Genomic DNA, 14070 nt, shown 5'->3' on the forward strand with positions numbered 1-14070 from the left:
CATGTTTTAGATATTTTCTGTTAAATTGACTGTTAAATTTCTATTTAAATTTTCATTATTCATTACAAAGCTCTAATGAATTTTGTTTGGAATAAATATTTGACAGAAAATGAACAAAAGGCAAATCTTTTAGCAAAAATTGAAAAAAAGTTCAGAATTCCGCAGTAAAATATCAAAGAGTAAAATTTGAGAAAATTCAGCCAACATATTTCATAAGTTTGTTAGAAAAACAATTAAAAAAATCAATTTGTGTGAATTTGCCAAAAATCTCAATAAAATGGTTTAATATTAAAAACTTGAAATAAATACGGAAAACATAAAAGAATTCTATGAAAATGGGACAACATTCATGTTTTTTGTTTTTATCATTTGGGTAAAACTTTGTGTGCACCTTTATATGACCAAAGAAGTCATTGTGCATCATTAGTTCAACATTTACCCATTGATACTCAAAGGTGAAGTTTGTTTGGAAAAAAATAAAAAAATGTATGAAAAACGCAATTTTCTTACGCTATTGCATCCAAATATTCTCATCTCATTTTCATTCAAAATTTAATGCCCTGCAACTTTGTAGAACTTACCAAAGCTGTAAAACTCGATCCCGAAAAGTTATTGGCGATTTAAAAAAGTATTTTTTTTAATGAAAAACATTTTTTTCACCAACGTTACGATCGGGTATCAATAGTTTAATATCGAACAATTTCGCTAAAAATTGGTACTAATGCTTAAAATTACCCAATTAAACATCCGCTTGTGGAACAGGGCTTTTTTTCTGGGCACCCTACTGTCCATCAAAATATTGAAATTAAAATATTAACAAATCTGTATCTTGAGAGCAGATTTTTTAAATGTAATTTTAATGATTGATTTAATGTCTTCAATATAGTTGACTTCTCATTAAAAATAAAAACTCAAAAAAATAACATTGTCTTTCAAATTCGACTTTTCAAACAAAAAAATAATAATTCGACTTTTCACACACAAAATTGGAGTGCACAATAAATAATTTTAAAAAAATCTTATTTATAGATATGTTTCAGATAATAAAAATGCCTTCTTTTGAGTGTTGGCACCAAATGGTCAAAAAACTAATTTTTCTAAAAAACATGATTTTTGAAAAAACGTGTAAAAAACTTCGAAAAAATCATTTTATTGTTTTAAGATGTAAAATGAAGAGGCAATGGGTCTCTACTGTAAACTATATTGTATCGATCCCAAGCCTGTATCTCGTCAGCATGTGGTTAAATAATGCTATGTTATAGAAAGTATAGAAAACATTTAAAACTTATTTAATATATTATAATTATGCATTTATGTAATGTTAACAAAATAGATTAGCTTTTAAAAACCAGCTTAATTTTGTTTTTAATATGAATATTTTATGTTTTAAATATATTTCAAACCAAACTTGTTTAATTTTGAACACAATTATTCATAATTTAGTTAAAATTGCTGTAATTTACAGAAAAAAAAATAATTTTGATGAATAAGAAACATTTTGCTTAAGATTTTCTCAAAATGTTGAAGGGAGATGGAGTTACACTAATATTTGGAAATATATTAGCTGGTTTCAAATATTTTTTACAAGTTAAAAAAAAAACGTTTGTTATACATTGAGAGAGCTATGTGCGATACAGAAAAGTGGATTAAGTGTCCCCACCCTCCCCTACTGGTTGTAGGCGCTTTGTGATGCATTTAAAAATTGTATTTTTTGCCTATTCTTGGTTTTAAAATGATCTGATTCTTCAAACTGCTACTAGTACAATCCCTCCTACCTCTCAATCCCTGACTGACTTCAACACTGGCTGGTTCTGCGCGGTAATATTTTATTCTGCATAAAATATTTAGCTTCTGGGCTCATGTTTTCTTTCTCACCACGCGGAGGAAACCCTCCAAAACCCCTCCCCTTCCCACAGCCGAGGGAGTCTCAAATGCTGTGCCCCCCCCCCCGGAGAAACAACATGTTGATCAATGTTTTACTGACGTTTTATGCTGATGTCCGTTTTGTTTCGCGGGGTTGGGGCGCAGCAAACAGAACAAAAAAAAAAACCCTCTGCTGGTAATGTTTCCCCCCGAGTTTTGGCTTCCGTGCTCCCCGGTTAACTGCGGACCCTTCTCAAAAGTTTCGCAGATTTATTTTGGCGCAACATTTATCGTGAAACCGCTTCTGGCGCTGACTGGCTCTGGTTGGGGGAAGATAACGAAGCGTACACCGTGGAATATTTGGCAAAATTGATGGGTCACCATTACCACCTTATTTTAATTTAATAAGTCAACTGGAGCACTTCTTAAACTAGAAAGGTTATGAAAACAAAAAATTGTTGTTTTGAACATTGAAGAGAATACTTATATTTTGTCAGCAGTCTCCGTACTATTCAAATCGTGCTAACAAAGGTAGACACTTATCTAATCTGTATCAATTAAATCCGTTGCAAAGCTCGATTATTATAGCACTTGACGTATGTATCCAACTTGCAAAGGCTCGATAAATGAACGACTTGGGCTGAAAAATTCCAATGTTGTAACACGTTTTTTTTGTCATTGTATTACAATCAAATGTCAATTTCTATTTTTGAACTAAAGAAACCACGAAATTTTACATTTCGAAGACATGCTCTTCGCCTGACCTCTTTTCAACGGCGCCGGCTGACATTGTCGTTTGAACTTCCCAAAAAAATGGGGGGTTTTGAGAGCAGACGCACGTGGGCGTAACGTGTGCAGCAGCAGCACCCCCTTTTTCCACAGAAGACTTGAGCAGAACCAACCAAAGTTTCTCAGCCCTCAGCCCTGGCGTCTGTAATGTTGTCGTTCTTTTTTTTTTGCGTGGGTCTCTCTCTCTCGTGTACCACTATATTATTCGGCATGTTCCTAGAATTGCGTGACTGTCATCGTGTGACGACTGATTATAATCGCGACCAGGCTGACTGACTGACTGGCTTGGGCGTTAGAGTGACCCAACATTTCTTTTGAAAATTTCCTTGTTGTTGGTTTATGAGCTTCAAGACTTGTTTTTAATTTTTTATTAGTAAATAATTTTTGATGGAGTCATAAAAAAATCAATTTGGACCACCCTAGCCGTCACCTCCCCCAAACTGTGGAATGTGCGCCCTGTTGTCTTTGCTGGTGAGTGTGTAGCAACATTAACCAGCAGTGTGGTGCTCGAAACAAAAATGTCAAAGCGAAGGGGGTGGCTTCAAAATGATGAATTAGATGGTGGCTCCAAGCAGCACCGGGTTGCCCCGTCATTCACCCAAAGATGGCAACGATGGAGGTCGTCACAAAAAATGGGCTGAGAAGTAGAGGTGAAGTTTGACAAAAAAAAACATGACAGGTCAAAAAGTTAATTTGTTGAAGGTTTTTGAAATTTTGACAGCTTTAGTTAATTTTTATTACAATTTTTCTTTTGATTAATTTATACATAGAAAAAAAAATTTTATTTTGGAAGGTTGAAATTTGGGTTGGTTAAATATAACCAATTTTTTTTAGAAATTTTACCTAAAAAATGTGTAAAATTGTGATCCTAATGAAAATTCATCCAAAACTGATGAATATTCACAAATTCCTGATGTAATATTTCACATTTTTTATAATTCAAAATGTTTCACCAATCCCTGATGAATATTACCATCATTATTTTTCTGTGTAGTGACTTACATACACAGCAAAAAATCCGATGGTAAAATCGCATGCAAAAGCATGCACATCACCTTCGTCAAAATAAACACTTAATATTACACACTGCATGTACATTTTTTGTAAACACAAAAAAAAGTTGCAACCGACGGGATTCAAACCCAGCACCAACAGTAAGGACTGGCGCTTTAGCCCACTCGGCCATCAGACCGATGAATAACTGTAAGGATAAACGCATATATGAGCTTGACATTTCGGTCAAGTAGGTTTCCCATACTGATGGACTACATATTTCAGGGTGTAAAATCACATAAAATTGCATAAAATAATGCAAAATTTATTTTACACCCAGGCCTTTTACACGCAGCTGGATTACTACTTTTTTAGCTGTGTACCTTGAAAATAAATTATCAAAAATTTGGTCGAAAACAGCATTATTTTGCGAGATTCGTACGAGGCTCAGTGACAAAATCTAATATCTGGAAAACTAGGTGTAAATTAGGGTGATGATAGAAAAAAGTCGTCCTCAGGGATTCCTCAAGCAAAAATAGGTAACTTTGAAAACTTACAGTAAAATCGGTTAAAGTTTAAGCACTGAACTGGGTACTGAAAATTTGGTTGGTTGAATATTACCTCTTTTTTGGGTAATATTACTCAAAAAATGTGTAAAAATGTGAACCTGATAAAATGATGAAAATTCACCAATACCTGATGCAATATTTCACTTTTTTTTACACAAAATCTGTCCTAATTTCCTGATGAATATTACCAACATTTTTTTCTGTGTATAAATCTTTAAAATTGCTGAGAATAAATCTATTCACACAAAACCGTCTTGTTTAAATCGCTAATAATTCAGATCGTTTTGCGGACTTCAACAATGTGAACCTGATGAATATTCATCAAAAACTGATGAAAATTCATCATTTTCTGGGGTAAAATTAATCATTTTTTTGCCACTAAATCTGTCACCATTTCCTGATAAATATGACCATCATTTTCTTTTCTGTGTGGTTTAGTTCAAAATAGGCACGGTAACTTGTTTTTCCCTAAAGAATCGAGCCAGAGTATATCTCTTAAGATTTTCAAAAAATTTCATTTTTTTGTCACCCTAGTGTAGATCCTTCATTGTTTACACGGAGAAAAATGAGTTCCGAAAATCGTGAACAAGCACGAAAAATGGAAACAACGCACAATGTGTTTAAATTCCATGTTAGAAGATGCCAAGTTTAGAACCCAGAACACAAGGACATAACACTGATGAAGTCTGCAAGTATGAAGTAGACGAAAGAAGTACCTATCTGTCAAGATATTAAAATATATAGTGGAATTAAATGGAACAAGTCTAGACTTTTTTTTGATTAGGTCCTATAAACAAATGTAAACATTGAGTGTATCCCGCTTACTCCGATGGGCTTTGACATATGGTGTGAAAGGGTTACACTCAATGCAACGGACCTAATCAAAAAAAAAGTCTAGAAGTCTTCTCTTTGTAGTCACATGATAGAAGTAGTTTGCGAGTTCAAGTCAAATTGTTGTTTATGTTTTCAACTTAGAGAAATGTGCAATTTTTTTGCGACAACGCATGCAGTCTTCAACATTACTCTATGAACAAATACCTACAGCGCTCGAACTGTGTCGAATAAATTTATCATTTTAATTGAAATATTATTAAAATTAGGCAAAAGTGCGATCCAGCTATGACACCAACCGCCGATCCAGTCACTCTCGCCCGATATTGGTAGCCATTTTAAAATTCATTATTTTATGCTAATACACGTCGTCAACGCCAGAGAGTTGACTGGATCTATGCGACTCGCGCGGTGATTGATGCTGTCGCAAATCTGCGTGGCCTCCCGCGCCATAACCTCAAATAAATTAGTCCTGGCCTGGCGCGTTTATTAAAATTGATTCGAGTTCCATCTGCGTGCGAACTCTCGGCCGCGCAAACCTCTTGAGACCTCTCGGGCAGGGAATTCTCCCACAGCAGCTGGGCCTGATTGGACGGGGCCTCGTTAGTGTCAATTTAGTGGCCCAGTCTTTGTTTTGGCTTCTGTGCTGGAGAAGATGAAAATCACTCTTAATCTGGGCCCCGCGACTTTGTCCCAAGTGTGTAAACAAAAACGGGTCCGGAGATTCGAGCGGTCAAACCGTGGAGCTGATGAATTTATGATGGTGCTCCGCGATTTAGTACGTCCAGGTCCAGATTTGGTCGACTACGGCCGGGCTGGGGACGCATAAATACAAATTAAAACTGATAAAGAGCGATTAATGAAACACTTCCGGCGCAGTAAATACGCGCTGCTGGTTGTGAAGTGGCCGCACACGATCGGAGATCTAGGGGGAAGCACTGGAACAGATTTCAGCGATTCACTGCATCAGCGTTTCTGGAAACGCGTGTTGTTGTTCTTAGAGATGTCATTGATTTCAACAGTTCGAAAACGAAGACACTGTTTCCAGATTGGTCAATGTGCGTCAACGTTTTCGTGACGTTTCAGCCGTTTTTGCGAGCAACATAATTACGACCGTGTCGCAGAGCACACATTGCAACATCGCTCGTCTCTTTCCCTCCCGTAGCTGTCACACGTGATTCCCCGTTTGTTTGCAGCGGTACGCTGCGTGTCGCGCAACACCAATAAAACACATAACCAAAACAAGCATGTCGCATCGCACTAACGTGTCGTCTCTTTCTCCTTCTTTCTCTCTCCCGCTCTCTCTCTCACAGGTGAAGATTTGGTTTCAGAACCGACGGTCAAAGTACAAGAAAATGATGAAGGCAGCGCAGGCACCGGGCGTCGGGGGAGGACTTCCATTGGGCGCGCCGAACCAGGGTGGTCACAGTCCGTCGCAGCATCAAAACATGCACCAAGGTGAGTGTCTCCTCCTATTCCGTGTAGCTGTTTGTTTGCTTGTAGTTGCACGCCACGGCAGAGTGTGCGTGCGTGTGGTGCAGTAGACGCGACAGATTCGGTGCTCCGCCGTTACCGCGCACCCTTCTCCGGTTCATTCCGGCGGCCGCATGCTCGTCTAGGATGGTCTTTAATAACTTTTATTGCCTGCCACGCCGCGCCGTCCGGCGCTTCCTGAAACGCCAGCCCTTGAACCGTGAATATCGATAGACTACTGTCTAAAATAGAAATAAATTAGGATATAATTAGGGGTTTGCGCGAAACCCGCGGAATAATGATCGGTTCTCGGGGGGATCACGTGCAGCTTGCCGGTCGGCCGGCAGTGGCATTTGTTTGCAGACGGACAGCTGCTGTTGACCACGCACTAACTCCCTGTTTTTTGTTCGGTTTGTTTCGTTTCCATTCCAGCACCCGGCGGAGGCTCCAGCAGTGGATCGCCGTCGCACTTTCTACCTCCCGGACACAGTCCCACGCCGTCGAGTACGCCGGTCTCGGAGCTGTCACCTGGTAAGTGTGCAAAACCAGCGTACCGCTAGGAAAGAACTGCTGTCAGCCCGCGTTACGAAGCTTTTCGCCAACACTGTTGACGTTTTCTGGAGGAGTTCTTTCCAAGCGGTTCTTGCCGAAATCCCACCATCCCATCTCCAATGAATGCGATGATCACTAATAGCGTTCTCACCTTTGACCTTACCGCTGATCGAATTCCAGGCCTCAGTCCGCCCTCGCAAGCGCCCTGGGAGCAGAAACCCCCGCCGCACTGGGTCGACCACAAACCGCCGCAGATGGCCCCGCAGACGAACCACGCACCCCCGCAGCCGACCCACGCGCCCCAGATGGGCGGTTACGTACCTCAGTACTGGTATCAACCGGAAACGAATCCATCACTATTAACGTAGGTATTTTTGCTGTGTGTAGTCCCTCTCTCTCCCTTTTTCAGGTGTATTTGTTTGTTTCGTGTGCTTTGGAAGGTTTTTATTTTAGCTTGTTCATTTTTTGTTGTGGGATGCTTTTCCTGTTTTGGGGTTCTTGGGAGATTTTTTTTTTGGGTGCCTGTTTCGTAACTCGTTACTCAGCGAAAAATTGAGAGACTCATACAACATCTGTGATAACCTTTTGCTGACCTGTGAAGAGTTTTGCGTAGATGCTACTGAAAAAAAATATTTGAAGCGGCAGCAAACAATACTTAGCTTTTTTTTGTTTATCACAGATATTTTAATCAAAATTATGTTATATCCTTAGATGGATGTCTTATTATTAATATTTTATTACCTTTTATCTAAATTTCTATTTGATCATCATCATTTTTTTCTTATTAATGAGCAATCTTCTGAAATTATTAGGTTGTAGTTGTGACTTTTGAGGATTTATACTATACAAGCCTTACCCGACAAACTTCGTTCTGCCTATTTTCCTTTGTTGACGTTTTTAGCTTGTTTGCTTATTCAGCCTCCTGTGATCAAAATTTGATTTTACGTAAATTTTCCCATACAATCTGCAGTTGCTCCGGAATCGGTCCCAGAGTGGCCAAAGTGGCATTTTTTTAGCATATAAACCTTCTTTGGGCTTACACGAACCTAACGCAACAAAAAGCGCCTCGATCCGACGTTCCGCGTTCAACTGATTCGCGTTCGAACAAAACCGGCGAAATTTTTTATATATATAGATTAATGTAATTTTATCGTGACCATATTTTTGAACGTTTACCATTTTTTATCAACTTTACTCTGGATTTTTTTTTGGATTCTTTCCAACATTAACATTAGGCTGGGTTATTGAAGACTTGAAAAGTGTGTTCATTGAATCTTCCCTAAAATGGAATGTTTCTCGATTTTCGGCAACATATTCTCATATTTGTTTTACTTTCAGCTCATTTTATCTTCTATGGACTTGAAACTTTTGATTTTGTTGTTATATCAAATTTATAACATTAATTGATCTTCTCTTTTGTGATTATTTTCTCATTTAAAATGATCGCCTAAAACAAGTGTTTCTAATTTTCTATATTTAATAGATGATTTTTATAGTTTATGATTTATTAAGATTTTATTTGAGTTTTTGTATTATTAAAATTTGAGCAGTAAAAAAAGTTTTAATTTTTTAATTGATCGTTATTCATGAGCTATCTTATGATACGTCTACTGTAGATTGACAAGGCGTATCAAAATATAGCACACAAATGACAGAATGTTAAGCAGTTCTTCTTCCGATTTCATACTTTTAAAATAGGGGGAGAGGGGGTAATATGCACCCCCTAAGGGAAAACTGTGATTTCTCAACCATTACGGCATTACTGTGGAAGAATTATGTTCGATGTTCTAAAACAACTATTATTCTTCGTCATCCATGTGAAAAAAGTCTTAAAAAACCTCCAAATTGTTCGAAAATATCAAATTCCTAAAAACATTTTTGATTCATTTCAAACAACCATGCGGGGCAATATGCACCGCAACATTGGGGCAAAATGCACTACAACAACGGGGCAAAATGCACCACAACATGGGGCAAAATGCACCGGGTAAAATCAGTTTTCACTAGTCACCACTAGATGACACCGCTGTTTTTACTAAGGAGCTTCACAGCGGTGCATTTTGCCCCGACCACGCTTTTTGCAAAAAAAATAATTAAAAATGCATTTTTTGATGTTTTTGGACTCATCTATCTACAGAATAATGAAGATTATGGCAAAAACTATTAACCTTAACACTTACAATATCAATAAATGCTTTTTAGATTGTCCAAAAATCATAATGAAAGTGCAAAGAAAATTAGATGAAAACACAACATTTTAAAGTTTTGCAAATAACTTGAGCTGTTTTTATATTGCGATGCTCAAATTTTTCCAGCATGGTTTAGCAATGTTAAGCTTCCAATTTTTATGGTTTTTCCCCGGAAAATTCTTCCAAATACCGAGAAAAGCAGGGGGTGCATTTTGCCCCGGGGGTGCATATTACCCCCTCTCCCCCTAAGTAGTCTTCACAACATTGATCTTACTTGTTCGTAGCTTTTTTTTTGACCAAATTTTCCCTGAAACCCGGTTATTGTTATTTTTCAACTATCGAAAATTTGGGTTTTCCCTTCCTATTTCACATCACAAGTCTCCACTAAATTTATCGGTTGGTCATACATAAATTGCTTCCAAATATTCGATAACTGTATCTTGAGAAGGAATTTTGTGATAAAGACACCAAGTCTTCGACGAAGTTGTAGGTATTCAGAAAAATGCTTTTCTCTAAAAATAACTTACCACATTAATTTTGTCTCTGAAAATTACAATACATCTTCCCAAAATCCGTAATTAAATTTCCAAGGTGATATTCCGAGCAAATATTTTGGGTAAATATCGAAAAATTACCCAAAAATTAACTATTTGATTGTTCAGTAGATTTTGAAAAATATTTTTTCAATAACAAAAACATAGTTTGAAACATTTGAGTTGATTAAAATTGTGATTGTGATTGTAAGATTTTTAAAATATATCAAGCAAAAAAAAATCTAAGTACACAGGTCGTATCGAGGTGCTCCGATTTGGATGAAACTTTCAGCGTTTGTTTGTCTATACACGAGAAGAATCATGCCAAATATAAGCCCTCTAAGACAAAGAGAAGAAGGGTAAAACGGGCTTTGAAGTTTGAGGTCCAAAAAACATAAAAAATCTTAAAATTGCTCGTATTTCCGTAAAACTTCATCAATTCCAACTCTCTTAGATGCATTCGGAAGGTCTTTTGAAGCACTTCAAAATGAGCCATAGACATTGGTTTGGACAGGATTGGTTCAACTTTTTTTCATAGCTTTTACAAATTACTGTTAAAAATGGATTTTTTTAAAACCTTAATATCTTTTTGCAACAGCCTCCAACACCCATACTCCTGTAGGTCAAAAGTTAGGGAATTTCATGGACTATAAGCCTACGGTAATAACTTTTTGGCCAATCGCAGTTTTCTCATAGTTTTTCGATTTTTCTATAACAAACATTTTACATGGTTAGTTTTTGCCCTGTAGGCTTCCATAGCGGCACTATTTGGGCTCAATTTTTACATATTCGGAATCCTCGCGGAAATTGCACGTAAGCTAGAAGTATTGGAGTTGTAAATTTGATTGAAAAAATAATAAATTAAAACATTTTTGAAAAAAAAAAAATAGATCCTATTTACCCTGTGATCAATACGTTAAATGCTATATCAAGTAGGCGAAAACCTGTTTTACCCCTAGTCCAACAAATTGTTAAAAAATATTTTAATTCATTCTAAATGGCATTTTTTCCAATCAAATTTAAAACTCCAATACTTCTAACTTATGTGGAATTTTCCGAGGATTCCGAATATGTCAAAATTAAGACAAAAAAAAGTGCCGCTATGGAAGCCTACAGAGCAAAAACTAACGTTGTAAAATGTTTGCTATAGAAAAATGGAAAAACTATGAGAAAACCTGCGATTGGCCAAAAAGTTAATACCGTAGGCTTATAGTCCATGAAATTCCATAACTTTTGACCTACAGGAGTATGGGTGTTGGAGGCTGTTGCAAAAAGATATTAAGGTTTAAAAAAAAATCCATTTTTAACAGTAATTTGCAAAAGCTATGAGAAAAAGTTGAACCAATCCTGGATGTCTATGGCTCATTTTGAAGTGCTTCAAAAGACCTTTCGAATGCATCTAAGAGAGTTGGAGTTGATTACGGAAATACGAGAAATTTTAAGTTTTATTTAGGCCGTTGCAAATATTAAAAAAAGTTTTTGTCCCTCGGCCCTGGCCGAGGTCAAGGGGGGGGCAAAAAAATAAAAAAATATAAAAATTTAAATAACAAGCCATAGTCTTCACATTTAAATGAAAAAAGTGTTTTAAAATGCATTTTACACTAGTTCAGTTGTTTTGCAATCATTAGTTTTCAAAAAATCTAAGATCTGACAATAACAAAAATTGTATCGAAAAAAAAGATTTTGCATCGAAAATTTTCAAAAAAACTTAAGATTTTTTAATAAACCCAAACATGCTAAAAATAATTTTAAACGCAGGAGAATGTATTTTAATTTGATTTCAGCTGGTTGCACTTGAATTTTCATTGAAATTTTGAAGTTTATTGTAAAAATATTTTTTTTGCCCCCTGATTTTTCACGCCAATTTTGAAGGGGGGGGCGACAAAAACTTTTAAAAATATTTGTACCAGCCTTATGTTTTTTGGACCTCAAACTTCAAAGCCCGTTTTACCCCACTTCCCTTCGTCGTAGAGGGCTCATATTTGGCATGAGTTCATCTCATGTATAGACAAACAAACGCTGAAAGTTTCATCCAAATCGGAGCACCTCGATACGACCTCTAGAACAAACCGAGCAATATTTACAAAAACAGCCTCTTAAGCTAGGCTCAAGTAACAGTAGATGAGTTTCAATGTTTTTTTTTTCAATTTCATCATGATTAAAAAATCTTTAGAAACTACGAAATGGGCAAAATTCTGCAATTTCTACAAAAATGCATTTTCGGCGAAATTGTTATTACGGCGATAGGGCATCAAGCAAAATCCATGATTTAAATAAAAATAAATAAAGAAATACAGCCCAGGTTCGATTATCTTAAGCGTCTATTATTCAAAAATTCTATTATCTGAAGTTCCGACTGTTCGAAGTTTGGATTATCCGAAGATTTGGATAATTGTTAAAGTGGAATGGTGAATTGCCTGTTACATAACCAAATAAATTGTCCTGATAGAATAACCCATATCATTAAGGTTATTATTTTATGTCAAATTTGAGCTCATTGACCCAAAGAACAAAAAAAGAAAACATTTGTTTCCATGATTCGATTATCCGAAGTCAAATTTAGACAAATTTTGGATAATCGAGTCTAGACTGTGTATCATGTATATCTAAGATGCGAAATTTATCATCAAGACGTGACATTTCTAAACCAAATTGAATTTAAATGTTCTCTTATTCTATATCTTACCTATTAGCTATTTCGAAGGAGATTTTTAACATTTGGTCGGAATTATGGTGAATTTAACCGAAATGTTACCAAGAAATTAAGGAAATGAATACAATTCCTTGTATAATGACAAGATTGACTCTAACTTTTCTAAAATTAACACCCATTTCTTAAAAAATATTAAACCCACTTTTCTTTCTCTTTTCATCCTTACAGAGTGTGGCCGGGGACCGTTTAACAAAACGAGAATGTAAATTATAATTTTAATTATACATAGTGTGTACTAGAGCAAAGTTTAGCTAGATACAGAGTTCGCAGCAGCAGCAGCCGTGGTAGTGCAGGGGAAATTGTAGGTGAGGAATTAAGACAAACAAACAAACAAAAAAGCTTAACAGTGATCTGATTAACCGGTAGTTTTTATTAGTAAAATTTGCAACAACAACAAAAAAATAAGAATTCCCGACGGCAACACTGTGCGAGGTGCCCACGGTGTTCGTCGTGCAGTTCCTGAAATTGTGCAAACCGCAACCATTTCCAGCGGAAAATTCAAGCAACTTCCCCTCTCTCTCTCCCTGAAGAGACGGGGGTGGATTGAAAATTTTATAAATGTACCCAGTTTATTTTCTCTTTCGTTGGTTTGAACCAAACTGCTAAACTCGTTTCTATGTGCGCGATGAACTGAGCGAAAAGTTCTGCAGGACTGTGGTGGGTGGGGTTGAGAAACGTGTAAAAGCTTTGTGCAATATTCGTAAGTGTTAAACGTGTAATGTAAACCTTTCTTTATTTTGTTGTACTTCTTTTTTTTGTTTGAATTTCACCGGGAAGCGAAAAACTAATGGGGGAAAGTGTCTCAATTTACTTAAAGCAAAACACAAATTAATCCTTGTTGTATTTGGAGAAACAAAATGATATGAAACATTCCTTTATAGATTGTGATTGTGAGCAACAAAAACATTCCAATGGTCTTGGCATTTTAGAATTCCTAAAACCTTTCTTTTCTCTAGAATCCATTTTTGCTGCCATTGAAACGGAGATATAGCTTTGAATGCAATACTAGTGAGACAGAATAATTTAACATTCCAACCGAATAGAAAGAGCACAGCACATGAAAAAAGATAAAAAAAACAAAGACACTACAAAACAACAGCAAAACCGTTAGAGAATCGAGTTAGTAGAAATTTCAAAAAAAGTGGACAAGTTTTAAGTATCAAATAAAGTGTACATACAAAATACAGTTTAGAGTGAGTGCACACAGTTTCGTAACGCGCGCGCGCAAGAGGTTTAATTTTCAGATCCAAAAATTGTGGGCAAATTACCAGCGAGAGCTGGCGAAATTCTGTTTGACAGTGCATTGATCGAATTTAGGCGACGTCTCGAAAATTATAAAAAAGCTCTTGCCGAGTGAGTGGGGATGAATGAATGCGAAGGTCTGTGAGAGCACACGAGTTCCGATGGGGTTTGCTCTGTAAAAGTACTAATAAGGTAGATGGACACGAAAGTGACGATTGTGATTAGCCGGTAATTTAATTAAATGCGACGCAGACATTTAAAGCAAATTTGTAAATAGAGAAGCAAAAAAAAAAACTACAACACTAAACGATAATGAGCAGAAA

General features: G+C 36.4%; 1 protein-coding gene across 2 annotated transcripts in view; it reads left to right on the forward strand.

The window, feature by feature from the left end:
- The window catches only part of LOC120423619 (homeotic protein distal-less), a 77026-nt gene extending 63288 nt beyond the window's left edge, over positions 1–13738 (forward strand). The window contains exons 4-7 of one of the 2 annotated variants that reach the window (XM_052710676.1): positions 6359–6503; positions 6951–7048; positions 7235–7434; positions 12674–13738. In XM_052710676.1, the coding sequence (XP_052566636.1) occupies positions 6359–6503; positions 6951–7048; positions 7235–7434; positions 12674–12695 (465 nt within the window). In that variant the 3' untranslated portion in view covers positions 12696–13738. Of the gene's footprint in view, positions 1–6358; positions 6504–6950; positions 7050–7234; positions 7435–12673 lie in introns of both variants that reach the window. The other variant, XM_039587489.2, reaches the window with a different exon arrangement.
- The last annotated feature ends 332 nt before the right edge of the window (positions 13739–14070 follow it).

This window comes from Culex pipiens, chromosome 3 (genome assembly GCF_016801865.2).
Source record: "Culex pipiens pallens isolate TS chromosome 3, TS_CPP_V2, whole genome shotgun sequence".
Taxonomy (NCBI): Eukaryota; Metazoa; Arthropoda; class Insecta; order Diptera; family Culicidae; genus Culex; species Culex pipiens.